General features: G+C 39.3%; 1 protein-coding gene across 3 annotated transcripts; it reads right to left on the bottom strand.

The window, feature by feature from the left end:
• Nucleotides 1-902: 902 nt before the first annotated feature.
• On the bottom strand, nucleotides 903-19,408 carry LOC133871875 (uncharacterized). 3 transcript variants are annotated; one of them, XM_062309321.1, is made up of 10 exons: nucleotides 19,246-19,408; nucleotides 15,270-15,402; nucleotides 14,270-14,414; nucleotides 14,058-14,185; nucleotides 7,508-7,579; nucleotides 2,806-2,926; nucleotides 2,599-2,723; nucleotides 2,062-2,103; nucleotides 1,292-1,504; nucleotides 903-1,191 (listed from the first exon to the last, which is right to left on the bottom strand). In XM_062309321.1, the coding sequence occupies exons 1-10, from the start codon at nucleotides 19,314-19,316 to the stop codon at nucleotides 1,123-1,125; spliced, it is 1,119 nt and encodes a 372-aa protein (XP_062165305.1). In that variant the 5' UTR covers nucleotides 19,317-19,408; the 3' UTR covers nucleotides 903-1,122. The 3 variants fall into 3 exon arrangements, with proteins under 3 accessions (XP_062165305.1, XP_062165308.1, XP_062165306.1); XM_062309324.1 differs by lacking the exon at nucleotides 19,246-19,408 and adding an exon at nucleotides 19,200-19,234; XM_062309322.1 differs by lacking the exon at nucleotides 19,246-19,408 and adding an exon at nucleotides 15,695-15,712 and having other exon boundaries at nucleotides 15,270-15,407.
• Nucleotides 19,409-21,221: the final 1,813 nt, after the last annotated feature.

The following is a 21,221-nucleotide window of genomic DNA, read 5'->3' as shown; positions in this document are numbered from 1 at the left end:
CTGCCTAAAGCCCCTAATTTATAAAAGCCCCCCAAAAAAAAGTCCCCAAATTTGTTCAAAACAAAGTTTTTGATTTTTTTTATTTGTTAAAAAAAAAAAAGGAAAGATGAAATGCCTTAAGAAAAATAAAATGAGAAGAGACCATTTCACATGCTACGAGGGTTTAGAAAAAAGAAAAAAGACATAACAAGCTTAAAATCCTAAAAAACCAAACTAAAGCATGAGCCACTTTCTTTTTGTGTTTCCTTTTCCTTTCTTTTTGTATTTCCTTTTCCTATTATTTTTTTTCATCACTTGTAATCTTTTGCTTCTTGGTTCTATCATTCTTTATTTCGTTAATATTTTATATTTATACTTGGTATTAAATGCCATTGATTTTAGCTGGTCATTATTATGATTTTCAATCGCTTATTATCATTGTGTCATTCATTTTAGTACACAACTAATTAAATCTAGTTACAATCGACTATCTTAAAAGAAAAACAATGAATTAGCCATATTATCAATTGAAAATAATATAATAAAATCATTGTCACTACTATCACCATTATTATTGAAACTACTGTCCGATAACAAGATAGGAATGATAGAGTAAGGGGAAGCCCTTTCTAGAGTATGATGTGGGCATTTCAGGAGCTGAGAGAGGAAAAGTGAGAGAGATGCTTTGCCTTTTAAAAAAAAAAATGTACATAATATTGCGTTTGCTGGTGGGCGAGCATTATCCGCCCTGCATACCCGATACCAAGTATCCATCCATAAATGTGCGGATATTTTACCACATCCGCCTGCCTGCGGTAATGGGAGAAAAATCCGCCCATTAACCTTACAGGCGGGCAGGCCTATTTTAACCGACCTGCTGCTCACCCCTACATGGTGGTAACAATTTATGCAGATGAGACATCCTTAAATCCCAGAAAAAAGAAAAGATGCCTTCAGGTTTCTTTATCATCTAATCACTTATACAAATCCATTCAATTAAACTCGAATCCCACTTATTCATCTTATGTTATGCAAAGTACTCCAATAACATAGCATACCAATCATCCTACAACCTCCTTCCAAATCCCGTCAAACAACTCCCCCACCAATAGCTCCACGATCAAACACTTCTATCCAACTGAATCAGTTGACAAATTCTATACCTGTCAAAGGACTACCTGCATGAAGTTGAAGAGCTACATCGCCAACAACCTATTGTAAAATAACCAAAGAGGCATACAGGACAGTCATCAGTAAAACATAGACTACTAATATAAGCAGGTGATTCAGCAAGAGTTAAAAAGGTGCATACCTTAGCCGTGGATCTGAAAGACTGTTCTGTAAGTCCACCAATGTGAGGTGTGATTAGAACATTCTTGAACTTCAAAATTGGATCATTAGGATCAAATGGCTCAGTCCAAGCAACATCGATGCCCAAGCCTCCCAGGTGGCCAGACTCGAGGTGATAAAGAACAGCCTCATAGTCCAGAAGACTGCCTCGAGCAATATTTACTAAAAGGGCACCCTGAATTAGCAACAAAATATAGAACAAAAGATAAGCGGAAATTATCTCAGGCAAAGATAGAGGAAAAAGAAGAAAAAAAGAAGAAAATGGGGACCTGAGCCAAAGACGCCAGATTTATTTATCAAATTACATCCTAAAACATACTTCTTTAGTGTGCAACCAAACACATTTGCTGTGATAAGCACCTTTTGCTTGCAAATGCAAAATGAAATAAGAAGAATTTTTGCAATGCTAATGTTCCAAACATAAACACTTTTACAAATGATAGTTTGGAATCATTTTCCCAAACTCTAGGCAATTGTCATACAAAAATATCAATAAGATGAAGGAAAATGGGTCTAATATCAGAAACTATTCACTCATCACTAACCTATAGAAATGCACTATATAAGCATAGTTCATAGCCAAGATCTGCTCCATCTAAAAAATGCTGGTTGATTGGATACTGTGAAAATATCTAATTTAGATAATTGCAATCTAATATATTTTTTTTGATAAGTTAATTGCAAACTAAAATTATGTTTCTCACATGTATCAGTAGTGCATGAAAAACTAACCTTTCTCATTGAAGATATGAATGACTTGTTTACAGTGCCAGCCTGAAATTCCAAGTAGATAAAATATAAGTAGGTTTTAGAAAGCGGATTATTAGACACTTCTGCTGAGAACTATGTATATTTTGACACATTATTTGAAGGAACTCCAGAATATGTGTGACAATGTCAGACACATCATTCGAAGATGTCCAGCATTTAAAATAAACCTTCATATATTGAGGGAACTTTTTATCTCTAAATGTAGAAAATAGGAGCATAATGAAGAAGGAAATATAGTGAAAATTCCATATAAATCCAAAACAGAAATAGCAATTTATACTAGAAGGGAGGTTAATGGCCATTTAGAGCCATCTTCGCATCATAAATATGTGCTTTTTACAAAAAAAAAAACGACAATAATAACAATAATGATAATTGTCTTGCCGGCATTTCCAACCATGCTTGGTGCTGGAGTTAGTGAAACATAAACATTAGCATAATAGCATTCCCGGCAGAAGCATATGAAAATGAAATGACTAAGCACAGGAGCAATCTTACTGTTTCACTATTTAAACTTAAGCAGCAAACAACGATGTCTGATATGCTTGCAAACTCGTGAATATCTTCGTGACCACCTTTTTCATCAACCAAATCATATGTGCTACCATTTTGAACCGGAGCTCCTGTAGATATAAAAGAAAACAGAAAAGAGTAAGGCTCTATTCAGCAATAAATTTTACTCCTCTAGCTTATGTCCTTGCAAACCATTAGTCTGGGAAGAATCTTGTGATGCCCAGCTCCGTTTTGTAGCAATAATTTTTACACCGAACGGTCGCAAACGCCTTGCCAAGTCAATCCCAATATTTCCAAATCCCAAAATGAACACCTGTATGAGCAAAGAGATCATTATCCTAAAAGCCCAATTCAGGTATGTGATAATGGTGAACACCACCGTAACACAAATGTACACCAAAGGAATTGGTAATCAGAATTGGGTTACAACACTTGAGTAGGTCAAGACTTACTAGTACCAATAATGTTGATGATGATAAGAAGCAGATAACAGAAGAAATACTGAAAGGTAGAATCCCCAGTTACTTGTAAGTAATCTTTAATTCCTAATTTAGTAAGTCAAACTTGAATGCTCTGTATAAAGGCTGCAGGACAAATTACACAGACCTTGTTGACACTATCGCCGAAACAGGAGTTGAACTGCTGTTATTGAAAGTACAGCTTACCTAAAATTTCCATCAATCGGATTTTTTTTCTCAGAATAACTTTGTGAGAATCTTCTGCTAACTTTATAATTTATAATGGGATTATGATCTCTCTCTCTCTCTAAACCCCAGAACCCGAAAAGAACAACGAAAAAGCAGACCACAAAAAAAAAACCCAACTAAACCCACAAGGAAACAAACCCAAAACCCGAGAACAAAGCACCTCAAGACCCACAAAGGTTCTGTCTAGCCTTTAGCCTATTCGAGAGCCATCATTTCTTGCAATTTAGCCAAGAACTTCTTGCGGCGACCCGCATCCTCCGCCTGCTCAACGGGCAACACGTTCCAAAACTCAAGAACCTTCCCCCAATCACGATCGCTTAAAGCGGAAGGGGCTATCGCAGTATTGGCATACTTCTTCCCAGGAGCTGCAGAGAGGTTCTTGGCAGTCTTCTTCTCTTCTACTGTTACTTTCTGCCTTGATTTGAGGAGTTTTTCCTTCGATTTATGTCAAAGACACCCCAGATCTGGTTGGAACAGACAGCCCAACACTGGTCGGAGCAGACATCCCGCCACCCAACTCAACCGTCTTCGTCGCCTCCGGCTGTTAAAGACCTGAAGTAGACCCACAGCCCTTGGAGGGCTCAAAGCCCACTTCAGAAACCGAAGGATGCCCTTGACCCTTATCCTCAATCCATTTCTTTGCTTTGGACTTTGCCAAAACCCGGCCCATACAGAAACCTTTAAATCCGAGATTGGGTCTAAAACCCAGCCCGAGCCCAGACAAGTGACCCAACAATGAACCAACAGCCCAAACCACCAACCTCACTAGAAGGTTCCTCCACGTTCGCAATTTCAAATGAGGCAGCGGCTTCCTCACTGATTCTGCTATGCCTTGGGCAGAGCAGAGACGTGCTGGACATCTTTTGCTCTGCTGCCTCTGCAGAATCAGCAACCGGTCCTTACCCAACAGCTCCTTCTCCAACTCCGAGCAATCCAAAGCAAGCCTCACCTCCTTCGAATCTGCCAGTCTCACTGCCGGGATAAAGTCAAGCTCACGCCTCTCAACCGGCGGACACCGCATCTTTACAAGACCCTCCAACCTCACCACCTCCTCGAAGGCTCGAACAACGGGAATGCACCACCCAAAGAGTGCCATGCCCCACCCGAGCCCTCCATCCCATCCTTCCTCTCCACCGGAGACAACACACCAACGGGAGAAGACCCAGATGATGTATCAAGGAAAACCAACACCTTGCCTAGCTCCTTGGCCACTCTATTCCACCCCCGCCCTCCTCTTCCCTCCGGAAACAAAATGAGTCCTCGCCAGCCACTCTCCGCGTAAACCACCAACTCCAAAAATCGACGAGCAGTGCTACGGAGAAGGAAAAAATCCGGATTTCATCCGGAAATTTGGCTGTTCAGTGGCATTCTTGTAATTTTTTAAAATTACAAGAATGCCACTGAACAGCCAAATTTCCGGATGAAATCCGGATTTTTTCCTTCTCCCCAGTATTACCCAAAATCGACCATCCTTATGATTCTATTTACTACAGTATATGGGTTTTTTAAAAACAAATCATATTTTATCTCACTTTTTCTAATTTTATCAGTCAAACTATCCAAACATCTTTTTTAACTTTATTTGGCTCGGAATTCACGCACTAAATTATAGTTAAATTCCAATTAAAAAAAACCAAACACCTAAACGTGCCATAAAGAACCCAAGCCTTCAAACCCATAACCTTCGAGAGACCCCACACACCATAGTTTGAGGATGCGATAGAATCACCGTAGTTGATGAAGCTTACCAAATTCAAAACATCCCTCCTACGTTTGGTTTTTGGACGCCCTGCTTTAACTCCCCGATGGAAGTCCTCTTCAATGGCTTCCAATATCACCAAGGACAGATCCATATCCTAATCACTAACCAACTCCCAATCCAAAGCCACTTCGGGAGGTAAAACACGCAAACGGTAAGGGGAGTCGCCATCCTCCCCATCCCATATCTCGCCACCCTACTCCCACGCAACCACCTCACTAGACAAACCAAAACCTACGGCCACTTATGAGATTGGCTCAAACCATTCACCTTGAAATCCTCTCCCTTAATGGCAGTGGGAGAACTCGAAGTCGACACACCTTCCTTAACAACCTGAGTCGACGCAGACACGACCGACACTTTATGTAAAAGATTAACTTGCACAATCGAACTCAGATTGAGAAACCCCCGCTGAAGGAAACCCCTCACTGGAGAGGGAGACTTACCCATATCCTTCACAAAAACTGCCACACCAGAGGAATCCTACACTGGAAGCACAATAGCTACTTTCTTGGCAGGATTACTGATAGGTAGAAGCAGAGAAAGAAACCCCAGCACTTGAACAACTGGCCTCAAAGTTTCCATAGAATCAGCAAAAAAATTCTTGTCCAAATGCACTTTTCTAGTTTCCCTAGCCTTCCGGTAATACTTTTGGAACGGCTTAGAGTTCGACAACATAAGAGAAGAGGAACGCAACCTCTTTCCCAACTCAGTCGTCCCTGAAAAAGACTGTGAGGAGGTGATGCAAGACTTAAATGCTTGCAGAGGCAGCACGTCGGAGAGGGACTGAAGAACCTAACAAGCAACAACCGAAGAAGAGGAACCCAAAGAAAAAGACCCAACAACATTACTTACCGGTGCTAGAGAGGTCCCCTCAAACCTAGTTGAAGCTACCAGAAGCGCCGAAGACAGCACCTCTGGTGATCGCGCGCAAGGGGGGGGAAGAGAACCTAGAATCAATAGGACTCACGAACTTCTAAGAAGACCCCAACTGCAGAATTCCAAAGTCCCCGGAGATGGACTTTGGCTGAGCAGGAACGGAACCAGGTTACGAACCAACAGAGAAACCTAGAAAACTAAGATCAGAGTCCACTGAAGAAGACCCAAGGCTTGCAGAAATTTTCTCCACCATGGCCTTAGTCCCAACCCGGTTGCCACGTTTGGGCTTTCAGACCTAGCCTAGCACACTTGAACCCGAAAGCTGAAAACCGGTCCAAAGCAGCCCAAAGCCACTCTAGAAGCTTCTTCCACGAACGAGAAAGCCCTAGCTTCTTCTTCTTCCCAGCCTCGCTGCCACCATGGAAGTAGACTGGATTCCTCTTCTTCTCCATCGACCCAGGGGCAGTAGCTCTTTCAAAGCATAGCAATTCATCGCCATTTTCCCGTCTTCAACCACCCTACACCATGCCTCCGAAAGCATATCCAACCCACACAGCTCTAACTCCGAAACCCGCAACCGAGGATGCTTAACATGAAAAACAGCTTCCCTCCGAATCACTTCCGCAAAGGATGGAGAAACCCCACCCAGACGACTGGATGAAACACCCCCCTTCTGTATCCCTTCCAATGTAGATGCCTCAAAAATCAGCACCCGAGCCTTTAATCCGAGAAAAGTAAGCATCTTTCGCAACTCACCCACAACTCGAGACCAGCCCCATCCTTCACGACCTTTAGGGAGCCAAATAACCCATTTACAACCACCCTTAGCGAAGGCAGCCACCTCAAGGTAACAACCGGCCTTATTACCACCTCCACAAACCATCAAGGCTTTCACATCTTCGCGAAGGCTTTCACATCTTCGCGGTAGGACTTGACAAAATAACTGGTTCCTTCAACGCCTCCTCTATTGTGGCCAACAACCACGCAGAACACTGGAGACCCAAGAAAATAAAACCAGAAAACCCCTTCCTCCTTTCCTCCAAGTGAATCTCAAACAAATCTACCTTCACCAAAAAGTAGAAAGCTTTGGCTTCCACAGAGAATCGACACTCTATTTCTGCTTTAATTGAGAAGACTCAAAAAGAAACACCACGGCAACATACTCGTGAGACCGCCCGTCAGAGAAGGCGAAGGAACTTTGATGAAAGCTCTAGTCCGATAATGAAAACAAAAACAAAAACTGACACCAGAAAAGCACTGGCGAAACCTCCAACTATAGCACCTCTTAAAGAAATAAAGCCCTAGTGTGACACGCCACCGCTAGGGTGGAGAGAGAGAGGAAGAGAGGCCATCAAAGCCCTAGGTGACCGAGATGCAATTTGCTTTCCCAAAAAACAGAATTTCAGGCAAGAAAATTTAAAACTTTAAAGGCATGCATTTAACTCCATGGTTGAAGAGGATAATTGCCTAAATGAAGCAAGTAACCGCATGTCTACAATGCTTTGTTCACAGGAAAATTGTGAAAGAAAACCAAGAAATTGTGACTCACTGTTTTTCCAAGTAGTGTTTCACCAAGTGGTTCTCCAAGCTTTCTCTGCTTTACAGCATTTTGCATCTCATTCTGCAACAATAACACAAATTATAGAGAAAATGAAAACACCAGAAATTCAGACAATGGGATGGAAGAGAAACACAGGATAAGGCTACTCTCATAATCATAAAATCCCAAAGTGCAGGTACATGGAAAGAGCACTAGCAACTATAAAAAAGTAGCAAAGCCAGACTTAGGGACCAGCCCAACAAACAATATAGCCAAAAAGTAATGCCAACCTTTTGGTAATTTGATTAGGGGCCCTGCATTAACTTTAGCCTCAAATTTTTACTTGTTGGAATACAATCCTCTAATTTTACATGAAATAGCTCACAGCACTCATCAAAACCTGATCAAAAAGAGTTTCCAATATCTTGCTGTAAAAATGGTTTCATTCACATAGAGAGGAGAAAATTCTACTAAACAGTTTGGAAAAACTCACTCTCTCTCACTCTCTCTCTGATATAGCTAGCAAAAAGTTTTTGAAAAAACAAGATCCAAAATAAATACAAAATATGAATTAGTTATGATATGGAACCTAATTGACATACTTCATAGGCTACTCTAGCTGCTATTAGGTCTCTTAGTACTAACTTTCTTTAGGTTAGATTGCTGCTGGTTCAATTTAATTATGTTTTGCATGATTTCGTAATTTAGATGCTATTGTAATGGTTGTGCCATAGGTCCATTGAGTCTTCTTTTAAGTTTTGGAGTCATTTTCCATTTTATTTTAGTAGTTTCCCACTTGATTTAGAAGTTTTTTAATTAACTTCTCTAATCTTCTTTCCCTCCCTCGCTCTCAGTGCCAAAATAAGTGTAGTTAATCATCTTTTCCTCATCTGTCTTTTGTCAAATGATATTAGCATCAATTAAGTTCATATTGTAATACAAAAATGAGTTCTACAAAACAATTATCCAATAATTTGTCTATCCTTTTTATTTCTTCTACTCTTAACTCAAAGGAACAACAAGGAGCAAAACATGTTCCATTAAATACACCATTGGACGATACCATCCAGTTGGGTATTTTCTTCAATTGGATATTTAAAATTCAAAACACAAGTGTTTTAGTTGGAGCAAAACTCTCAAAAGCTCAAATCCATCATGTGTTGTTAAAATTCATATCAAGCAATTATACTAGTAATTGTTCTTCAAATATCTTGATTTTAAATTGTCAAATCCATATGCGATCTTGAGGAATTAATAAAAAATTGGACATTTATTATAAACAAGGGTTTCTTTCTGTATCCCATGTATATACTTCTATTTTTTTTTTTTATTATTTTTTTATTTTTTTATGTCTTGTTTGTCATTTAATATTTTATTGGACCAAGAAAAAGTAAGACCCACACTATGCTCACATGCCACACGCATATCAAATGGCTAGAATTAGAAGAAAAAAAAATTGTAATATTTCTAGATTTTATATATATATATATATAACCGAAATATCATTAAAAGTACAATCTAGGTACACAAAAAACATACAAGAGAAATGCCTAACTAGGAGAAAAAAGACCAAGAAAATCATTAAAACTAATCACCAAGGGAGCTAAGAATGCATCTGTCCAAGTATAAAGAGAATAAAAAAAAAGAGGGACTTGAGCTCCTCCAATGTCCTTTCTTGGTCGTCAAAATGTCGATCGTTTCTTTCTCACCAAAGGCACAACGAAAGGCAAGAGGGCATCCTCCACACGACAGCACTCTGAGAGCGCTCACCCGTCCACCAACAAGCAAACAAATCAACCACCCAACTAGCATAACCCAAGACAACCCAAAGCGACTGAAAAAAGCATTCCGTAAGGTGCAGGCAACCTCACAACGGAGAAGAAGATGGTTCATGTGATAGAAAATATAACAGGATAGAAAACTTAAAAGACAAATAGTAGAATAATAGAATAGAGACAAGAGAATTTTATGTAAGAAAGAGAGAGAAAGAGAGAGAGGAAGAGAGAAAACGGAAGCTTATAATAGACTACATTGTGCTTCTTTATTTCATTGCATTTTCTTGCTTAATCTTTTACAATACAAAAGTCCTTATTTATAGGGTTTAAAATGAATACAAATATGGTAATCAAATCCTCATCAAATATGGTAATTAGATCCCCATGATTTGATTACGACACACCATAAATATGAAATATTACAAAACCAATCAAATATGAAATATATGGAAAGTATATTATACTTTCTATATATTCTACCCCTTCATATCTTCTAACATCCCCCTTCAAACTCAAGGTGGAAGATTCTGGAATCTTGAGTTTGCAATAAATGCTTATTCTTCTTCTTTTGGAGATGATAACGATCAAGGACAGTCAACGACGATGAATGGAGGAAGTCGGCGACGGTGAAGATGCGCCTTAAATATCAATGGGCCAACTATGGGCCAAAGAAAGTGAAAAGAAAAGAAAGATTGGGCCAACTATGGGCCAAAAAGAAAGTGAGCCAACTATAGGCTAAATAAGGCATGATATCACTTTTCAAATGCCAAAATAGAATGGGCCAACTATGGGCCAAAGAAAGGGAAAAGAAAAGAAAGATGGGGCCCACTATAGGCCAAAAAAGAAAGTAAGCCAACTATGGGCTAAATAAGGCATGATATCACTTTTCAAATGCCAAAATAGAATGGGCCAACTATGGGCCAAAGAAAGTGAAAAGAAAAGAAAGATGGGGCCAACTTTGGGCAAAAAATAAATAAATAAATAAAAAATGAGCCAATTATGAGCTGAAGAGAGCATGAGTTTTAGAGAATACCTCAAATGTCAAAAGAAAGAGAAAGATGGAGTCAATAACCAAAAATAATGAGCCAACAAAGGATATTACAATAATGAGCCAACAAAGGGCAAGAATAATATGGGCAACTTGGCCTCTTTTGATTTTGATTTTTTTTTTCTTTTTTTTTCTTTTTTTTTTTTTTGTTTTTTTTTTTTTTTTTTATCTTCCCAAGACTACCCATTAGGCATTCACTACCATACCAAAACTACATCCTTTTTCTTCTTCTTCTTCTTTTTTTTCTTTTCTTTTTTTTTTTTTTTTTTTTTTTTTTTTTTTTTTTTTCATCTTCCCGAGACTACCCATTGGGCATTCACTACCAAAACTACATCCTTTTTTTTTTTTTTTTTTTCTTTTTCTTTTTCTTTTTCTTTTTTTCATACCTTGCATCTGCATCACACAAATTGTTTAGAAACGCAGGTTACGCAGCACACACTTCCTTTCTTGCTGAACCAGGAAACGACACCGGTGCTTCTGGACGGTGGACTGACGTTGTCGAGGGCGTTGGTGGCGGCGGCGGAGGCGAGATGGGTTGCTGTTGGAGAGAATTGCCGGAAAATGGTGGCTCACTAGTGAACGGTGATGGTGGGCTGCAGAAGCGTGGAAGGAGGCCAGAGGGACTGTGTCGTGTGGTGTTGGAGAGGATGGCCAGAATTGGTTGCGGCACCACTGAGGTGGCGGTGGGCTGGAACTGGTTGCCTTTGCTGGTTGCTGGGTGGGAGAACAGTGGAGAAAACGGTCTCTGTGTTGTTGGGTATTAAACAGAGGGCAGAGGAGGTGTTACACTTTGTGTGGCTGGACAAATAGAGGGGAAGATCATGTGTTTGACAGAAAGACGCAGAGAAGCTGCAGAAAGAAAAAGAAGATGACGTTGGTCGATTTTGAAGGCTCTTTTTTTTTTTTTTTGTGCCTTTTTTTTTTTTTTGTTTGAGAAAAGAAAGGAGATTTTGGGAGAACAGTGGAGTGGAGAGAACTCTTTCTGCAGAATTTGAGTGGAGGAACTGAAATGGGGTGGGCCATATTAGAAAAAAAAAAAATTTAAGACAGAAAAGGGATAGAAGAGAGGATCTTGAGGCTAAGGTGTTTGACAGAAGTACACTAAGAACTTCAAGGAGGGAAGAATGACGTTGGTCGATTTTCAGGCTCTGATACCATGATAGAAAATATAACAGGATAGAAAACTTAAAAGACAAATAGTAGAATAATAGAATAGAGACAAGAGAATTTTATGTAAGAAAGAGAGAGAAAGAGAGAGAGGAAGAGAGAAAGCGGAAGCTTATAATAGACTACATTGTGCTTCTTTATTTCATTGCATTTTCTTGCTTAATCTTTTACAATACAAAAGTCCCTATTTATAGGGTTTAAAATGAATACAAATATGGTAATCAAATCCTCATCAAATATGGTAATTAGATCCCCATGATTTGATTACGACACACCATAAATATGAAATATTACAATACCAATCAAATATGGAATATATGGAAAGTATATTTTACTTTCTATATATTCTACCCCTTCATATCTTCTAACATCATGAACTCCCTATTCCTCTTGCACATGCATCACCTATCAACCACAATGACATGCTACTTCCTAAGATTGTCCATTATCAAAATCTTTCATAAAACCGCCGACCAAGAGAAAAAAAGCCACTCTAAAAGGAGCTTTGGTTTGCCAAATGCTCTTCCAAGGAAAAAGAAAGTCATCTTTACATGCAAGGTCCCTATAAAAGGAAAAATGAGCTAACATCGAACATCCCTTTGGGAGAATGGGCCCACCAAAGCTTCTTTTCTCCTTCCCGTCTCATTCTATGAGAATACAATATAGTGAAGAATGAAGCCAAAACATCCACCTCTCAATCATGAGCCACTCTAATAAAACTTACATTCCACAAAAGGGAACATTAGAAAGATCCAAATGAATAGCAACAGAAACATCCTTCACACAAGCAATGCTATATAAATTCAAGAAGGATCATCCCTCCACACCACATATCATCCTAGAATCTGATCTTGGAACTATCTCCCAGCTCAAATCTGCTATGCCTATAAAACATCCTCCACCCCCTCTTAATATTCATAGCCCCACCTCATACGGACTAGGGGGATCAATAGAACACCACCCACCCCAGGCAACTACCAAATTTAGAATCCACAACTCTCCACCATGCCTCTCTCTCATGCACATAGCGCCACAACCATTTCCCTAAAAGAGCACGATTGAACATCCTCAAGTTCTGAATCCCCAAACCCCTATCGAACCAAAAAAGTCGGTTAATTAACCAACTTCATACTGACAATAATAAATTTCAACTATTTCGGTTAACTCGGTGAAGTCGGTTAAATGTAGGTCGATTAGTCGTGGGCCTTTTATTGGGTCAAGCCTATTTTTATGGGCCAAAATAGGTTGTTTTTGGGCCTTTTTTTTTTTATTTTGCTAAAAAAGTTTTTATTGGACATTTTTTGGGATAAAAAAGTGCTACAAAAAATTGATGGTCAAAGTCGGTAAAATCAATTCGGTTCAGTTAACCGACAAAATAAAAATTCTATCACTTCTAGGACCAACGTTGAAACAAATTTTTTATTCCGAATATCGACTGCCGGAAGTCGGTAGGAGGCAATCGGATATTCTTCCCACCCCTACTTAAAACGAGACCTCTTAATGGCCTTTTAGGCCTTGTTACTGGAATTTTAACCTTGGAATGGGCCTTAGGAACCTCTGGCCCAAAAGCGTCCCACCCCTCAACAACACGCCTCAAGGCCTGGTTCAACTCTTTGATTTTTTCCAACTGGCCTCTCCAAATACGAAGCACACCAAAAAAGGCCATCCCACCCCTTCCTTCCTCTTCGTCAGCTGCATCATCACCAAAAAGGAAACCTGAAGACGCAACTCAAATCCATAGCAATGGTCCTCTCAAGGTTAGGCCTTGCATTACCCAACATCCCAAAGGGCTGGGAAGACTTCGCCGTCCCGGCTTACTTACCACCTCCGCAAAAGATTTGTTGCCACCTCCTAACACAAACACCTTATCCATGGTCCCCGAAGAAGAGCCTCCCACCTCAGTAGATGGCGAGCCACCGGAACCGTGTCTCGGAACTGCCCCGAGAGAGAACCCAAACAAAGCAACCACCTTTCTCATCTCAGCCGCAAAAATTCTCCATCCTTGCCCTTCACACCCCTCCGGAATTACTATGAGACCTCTCCGGCCTCCCATCGCTTACTCTGGCAGCTCTATGAATCTTCTTGATGTATTAGCCCCTCTTTCGGCAAGAAAAGCCTTATTCCCCTCTACAAGAATTGATGAACTCTGTGACCTCTGGTTTACCCACCAGCAACTCCACTGTTTTATTAAGCCAGGTGACACTCCATTTACCCAACAGCACAACACAGGCTAGCCCTTTACTTCTCTCAACCAACCAAGGAATGATACCCCTTCCTCCACTGAAAGTTCAAAAGCCTTAGCCTCAACATAAAACCAACTCACATAGCCCATTGTCCACAATCTCCACTGAACACAACAATCACCCAACCCCAAAAGAGGAAAGCCAATAGGAACAAAGAGAAAGACAGTGACAGCATGCACCGACGGGGTAAGGGGGGAGGGGAAGAAGTCCAAGACATGCTGCTATTTCATAGCTTTCCTTGGTAAGTATTTGCGATTTCTCTAGAGAATTCTACAGCAAATAATCCATCTTAAGAAAGATTAGATAGTTGATTTAAATTAACATACTTGCTTTCGAAGAAGACCCAGAATCAGATATATAGATAGTTCTGCACACGATGCTGCATTTCCAGTTATGTTACCCGGAATCCTAGCAACTTTGATTCCATGCCTCGTAGCAGCATCAATATCAACACCTTTATTACAGTAATATAATCAAATTATTAAAATGAACATAAATAAATGTGTTAAATACGGTAAATAACAGAAATTACAATTACCTTCCAGACCAACACCATACTGCAGTATAAGATTCATTTCAGTTGCACGAGAGATAATATTTGAGTCTAGCTTCATGTTTTTCACAATGCACATGTGATACTTTGCTATAGAATTAGGCACCCCATCAAAAGGAACAACATCAACCTACAACGTACATTTGAAAAAGAACTGCTGAATAGCTGTTTAGAAGAGGTAATGCTAAGGTCATTTTATAAAATTCAAAATGAATATAAACTCTATACACTATTTTCTTAATAATTCAGTTGATTAAAAGAAGACAAGAAATTCATTAAACGACACCATGGGAAGACAAGACTTCATTAAAATTGAGATGCTACTACAAAAGATAATCATACAAACATTGCATGCCCTCCAAAACTTGAGAAGTGATTAAATAAATTACTGTACTTGAAAATCTGAGGAACGTTCACATCAAATACACATCAAACATTGATGATACAATGATTGTATTACAACAATTAAGTTCATCTCCTTACTTAAACATCGTTCATAATCTACCACAATCTATGCACCTTGCCTGTGGTTTTATAAAACTTAGGAGTAGATATGACACATTTATTGAGCTAATTAAGCCCCAACCCCAAAAATTTACCATCCTATAATCTCAAATCTGCTAAAATCAACAAGCAGGCATGATCGCTAAACCATTATACCAAAGTTTTTAACACCGTGTTAGCAAAAATATGCCTGATTTCTTTACTTGTTCACTTTTTCAAATTATTGTTTTACAATTTACTTTGGTGTTATGAAAGCAAATTACATAGCCCCTTGTCCAAAAAACTGACTCACTCATAAAAGCAACACCAATTTTTTTTAAACGTGATTATACCTAAGAAGAAACTCTTCATCACAAATTTTGTTGAACAAAAAAATTTCAGAAAAAAAAAAAAAAATTCATTTTGTTCAACCAAAATCTAATAAAGGGAATGCCAGGCACATATCAAATATGGAACAAACAAATGCAATAAAGAGAAGTACCTGGATGAAGGGGTGCTTTTGCAGATATTCTCTTGTGTAATTATGAGAAGCAGGAAAATCCAGCCCACAAAAAAGAACACGGGTGATTTTATTTTCCCTATTCCCGCCCGTAATTTCACCCATGCTCGACAATCTGCACTGAAAACCTTAGAATTAGAAGAAAAAGAACCCATTTGAAGAGTTGATAAAACAATGGAAAAATTACATATTGAAGTCCTATGAAATATCATTTTCCAGTCTTGTAGATCCAAATTGTGATATGAAAGAGGAAACCAGAAGGCACAACTCCACATAAAAAGTAAAGCACCACGTGGAGTCCACTAGGCAATGGTTCCTTATCCTGTGGATATCACAGTTCATTCATAACAAAATTAAAATAGGAAATGCATCAAAATTATAATATCATTAACACAGCCTAGAAATACCCATGTTAGAGTTGTACATATGTGGCTCCCAGTACAACAAGACCGCCAGCATGAGCATCAGAGTTCGACATCTGTACAGGGTTTCTGGCAAGCAAACTCCAAAAATCCGGGAATTCAAACAGCCACAAACAAGGTATTCAAGCCCATTAGTAGGCATGTCATCCATGTAGAAATTTGTAGAGAAAATAAAATAGGGGAATTATAGCGGGAGCAAGAGAGAGAAAAGAAAAACAAAGATGTACAAGAGATTCGATGTTAGACATCTCCGTCCACCTCTACTCTCATTAACTTAATTTTGTTTAAAATACAAAAGTTCTAATTTATAGGCTTGGTGAGATAATACAAGTATGGCCAAGATTTGATTACAATCAAACCCTTAAATAGAGAATATTTTAATATCAACCTAATATTATGGAATATATTCTAACATCCTCCCGAAAAGAAAAACAATGGATTTTTTTTTCCCTTTCAGTAGAGATCTAGTGCAGCAAAGACCACAAACTCAATGTAAGGTCAACCGGATTGCCGTTGATGAACCACTGTTGTGTTGATGATGACAGTGAGAATTCTATGAGGCGCGAATCAAAACTAGAACGTGAGTTTGGAGTTGTTATCCTTAGATGACTGTTGGATGTGCTCAATGAAGAGGCACGAATTTGGTGTGACGCCTCACCAAATCCGACAATGAGCTTGATCTACTAAGCCGTTGCAAACGCTGTACACGGCAAGGACAATGGAAGCAGGTGGTGGTTTCCAGGTGGTGGACGATGGCAAATGTCGGTGGAGGCTGGTAGAGACCAGCGGTGGTGGTTGCCGGTAGCAGTGACCTAAAATGGCCGGGGACGATGGCTAATAAACAAAGGCTGGAGGTGAAGTCTAACAATGGCCGCGGCTGGAGTAGACGGCGGCAGTGGTGGTGTTGGTGGCTGGCAACGAGGTCGGCATGGGCTGGAAGGCAGGGCCAACTTGGGCCAAAAACTCAAATGAGCCCACTTGGGCGGTCATTAGGTCAGCTAAACCGAACCCAGCTCACGCGTGTGACACACATGAAGAAGTTTGGACCGGTTATCAAATCCGAGCCACGCACGTGAGGCCCCACTCGGGCCAGTTATCAGATCCGGTAACCCAGATATGACTCGCGCGTGGGTTGACCCATTTGGGTCAATTATCGGATTAGGTCCACTCCAATCTAAACCACACATGCAGAGGAAATGGAAGGCGTGCAAGCACGTGAGCATGAATGGAGGCGTGTGGAGGGTGCTATAGGTGCATGTGGCACATGCCAGCAGCAGGCAGAACCTCATGAAATGATATTTGTGGCTGATTTTGGCTGGGTCTTATAGATTGGTTTCCAAGCTTGTGATTTGTGTACTGAACGATGTGAGAGAAAAACTTGAAGGATGAGATCCAAGGAGGGCAGCGGATGAAAGGGCCGACAAGAACTCCGGCAGGTCACCACCACGGAGAACACCAGAAAAATCGTAAGGAAACATTGGAGTCCACAGGATCGTGGCTCTAATACCATCAAAAAGTTTATGGGAAATATAAAATAAGAGAATTATAGCATAAGCAAGAGAGAGGAAATGGAAATAAAAATTTACGAGTAATTCAGTTAAACACTTACATTGTGTGAATGACTCTTAGGGCTACATTGTGCTACGCTATTGAAGCCGCTCTAGTAGAGTTTGAAGGCCTTTCTAGTCTGAAGGCTAATCCTTCAAAGTGCTCTTTCTTTTGCTTTGGAATTTCGAACAGGGTGAAGTATATCCTGCTGGAAGAGCTATAGACGAAGGAAGGACATCTTCCTGCCCGATATCTTGGGGTCCCTTTGATCTCCTCTAGACTTTCTTTTATTGATTGCACAATGTTGTTAGAAAAGATAACATGCCACATTGATTCATGGACTTCAAAGAATCTCTCTTTTGTAGGGAGGCTTCGATTGTTAGCTTCCATTCTCTATAGCCTTCAAGTCTTCTAGACTGGGATTTTTATCCTACCTAAGAATATTTTAAAGGATATCAAACAGAAATTTAATCAGTTCTTATGGAATGGGAAAGATGGTGACTCTCCAAAGGTGAAAGTTGCTTGGGATGAGGTTTGCTTCCCAAAGAAAGGGGGGGTTTGGGTTTGAAGAATCTGGAGGTTTGGAATCTCACTTCTATGCTGCTGCATGTATGGAGTCTGTTTGCGCGCTCAGGATCAATTTGGATTGCTTGGGTGCAAGAATATCTTTTGAAGGGGAAAAGTTTTTGGAGTATTAGTACCCCTTAGAATTGCTCTTGGAGTTGGCGGAAATTGCTGAAAATTCGAGATATTGCTAAGGATTTCATCAAGTTTGAAGTAGGCGATGGGGAAAATATTCACATGTGATGGATCATTGGCACCCTGCTGGAATCTTGCTTGAGAAGTATGGCCACCGGGTTATCTATGATGCTCAGTAGAGTGGATGCAAAACTATCTACTGCAGTGATTCGTGTTGGCAGCCTGCAAGATCTGATGCACTTGTTGATATTCAAAGCAGGCTTTCAGAGGTTAATATAGGGGATTGTGATAGGCCTATCTGGTCTATTTCTAAAAAGGGCTCTTATGTGAGTGCTAATACTTGGAATTCTCTCAGAACGAAGAAACCAGAAGTTGAATGGTGGTCACTTGATTGGTTCCCACATGCCATTCCCAGGCAAGCTTTTCTACTATGGCTGGTTATGAGGAACAGGCTTACTACTGGGGATTGGTTAGTGAAGTGGGGGTTTCAAGGTGATATTTAGTGCAAATTCTGCAGGAATGGTATTGAAAGCCGAGACCGCCTCTTCTTTGAGTATAATTTTAGTTCCCATATTTGGAAGGCAGGTTTGCATAGGTGCATAGTTGACAATACCCCTCTTGGCTGGGATGATGTGATTAGAGAGGGTTGCAGGAATTGGAAGTCAAAAGCCATGTATGATGTTTTGTGGAAGTTGGTTTTGAGGTCCACGGTCTATCAACTTTCGCGTGCTAGGAATGAAATTCAGCACAGTGGCATTCCAAATACAGAAGACAAAATACTGAAGGTGATCATATGGGAAGTGCGTTCCAGAATTTTGGGTAAGGGAAGATTCAAGAAGTCTCTGGAAAATTTTAGACTTTGTCAAAACTGGAACCTCTCTGTAAAACTGCTGGCTGGTTTGATGCCAGATTTGGACTCTTTTTTGGTTCTGTTTTGGTTTAGAAAGTTGTAACAGAGTTTTGTCTCTGCAGCCATTGTACTGGTTCTGGTTTTGTTGGTTTCAGCTTGCTGTTTTGGTCTGATTGTAATCTGGATTAGTTGTTTTGAATGAAATTGCTTACTTATTCACCAAAGGAAATGTGTATATAAATCCTTATTTATAGGTGAGTGAATACAGGTATAGTAATAAATCTCTCAGATTAACCCTTAAATAGACAATAATGCAATATCATACTACTATAACAATTCAAATAAACAAATAAATCTAAAAGCCCAAAAAGAAACAAAAAGATTGATACTCACAGAGACCCAAGAAAGAAAGATTGGAGTAGAGAGAGAATTTGTTCACCTGTGAAGAAGCTGAGTGCCTTTAGTACGAGAAGAAGCGAGACTCCCAAAAATCGATCCACCTATCACCATTTTTGTTAGTACACATTTTCGTTTTTATCCGACTCTGAAAAGGTGACAGCCTTTCGCGACGAACGACCGGCGTTGAAAGGACGTTGAGAGTCTTGAGAATGAGAGGTTCACCTTTTTTGTTATTATGTTTTCAATTTATTTATTTATTTTTTGAAAGGTTATGTTGTAAATTTAGAAAAATAAAATAAAATAATTAAAAACTACATTCTTGTTTGTAAATAGTCATATACTCTTTCAAACTATTACTTAATTAATAATATTTTCCTAATGACGAACTCTTAAAAAAAATAAAAATATTTTTTTAAAAAAAGAAATTAAATTTTAAAAATAAAAAGAAGGTGACCAAACCACCCTTGGCCATTTGGACTAAAGTACTAAACTCAATCACACGACAATCTAGCAACCACTAATCACAAAGCTGTAATCGAACCGAACACTGAATGTTTAAGCTCGGTTCATTTAATTTTTTCCGAACACGAGCTGAGCTCGAGCTTATCACTGAACTAGATAACTTGTTCAAGCTCTGTTCGTTTATTTTTCAAACGAACTCGAACTTGTTCACGAGCTGCTCACTTAATTTAGTTATTTCATATATAAAGTAAATGTTGTAATTGTTTAATTTTTTTTAAAAAAAAAAAACTAATACTAATTATTAGTAATTTAATTATGGTTAAGATTTATTATTTGAGTATTTAGAGAAATTAACTCAAATCTTAAATAATCTAATCTCAATTTTATATGTTTATCTTATATACATCCATATATACACTTATATACATACACAAGCTCAGTCACATACACACGAAGGCATCCACTTATATCTATATCAAGACTCACAATTACAATAATTTAATTTTTCTATATTACACGTATGAATTGGGCCAATGCTCTCCTGCAAACCAGTTTCTAACTAATTTATGTCCTTCTCGTTTTTTAGTTTTCTTTTTTTCTTTTTTTTTTTTCTTTTTTTAGTTTTTTCATTTTTCAAATTTATAAGGGTAATTTTGTCTTATTGAATTTTGTTAGGGTATTTTTGTCTTTTTGCTCGCCTTTGAGAACATTAACAATTGGCTGATAGTTTGGGGGATATTATCACAATTGAAAGTTTTTTTTTTTTTTGAAGAAAAATTTTTGATCTCATTAAAATGTGAAATCAACCAGAGCATAAAAGCTTTATAACATCAGAGATGGAAACTCTTAAACAATAACCTGAAAAATAAAGTCAGGCGTACATACAATCCAAGAGCGACTTCACGCTTGAGAATGCTACAAATAAAAACCTAGCCAAACAGAATAATGCATCTACGTTGATATAAACCTTATATTTGGAGGGAGTCGGTCACACATTCTGTGCAAAAAGTAATGACTAGGTTGATCAGCACAGAGCGCACTACCAAAAGAACAACACCAACAACCAACCCCTCGAGATCAACACCGAGGAAACAACAACTCCACCATTAGCTCAACAAACTAAGGGGAAAAACAACAAGACGCAAACAAAAATAAAAACAACTATAAATGCAAAAGCCATGCCATTTCTCTCACTTCCCCTTTTTGCGCAAACGGTTGGAAGCACCTACTGAATCTCCATAAAAATCTGGAAAAGGTCCTTGAATCACGCTCCTAAACCGCACCCAACAAAAAACGCTCTCAATCAAGCACTGCCAGTCCGGATTAAGCGCCGCACGTCACCCCAATGGCGAGATAACCGGTGAAAAACAAAACCGCCTAGAAAACCGCCGATTCCCGTTCCCGTAAACCGCCTTCCAGAGGAAAACCCTAGACCCCCACTGTTGCAAAACTACCACGAAAACACAACAGAGCTATTTCGTCTCCGGCGTGGCTAACCAAACCAGCAGCGGCAGATCAAAACCTCCCATATGAAATCAACACTGTCCGGCCGGA

Source organism: Alnus glutinosa, chromosome 6, assembly GCF_958979055.1.
Source record: "Alnus glutinosa chromosome 6, dhAlnGlut1.1, whole genome shotgun sequence".
In the NCBI taxonomy this organism is placed as follows: Eukaryota; Viridiplantae; Streptophyta; class Magnoliopsida; order Fagales; family Betulaceae; genus Alnus; species Alnus glutinosa.
This window is presented reverse-complemented; position numbering and strand designations above follow the sequence as displayed.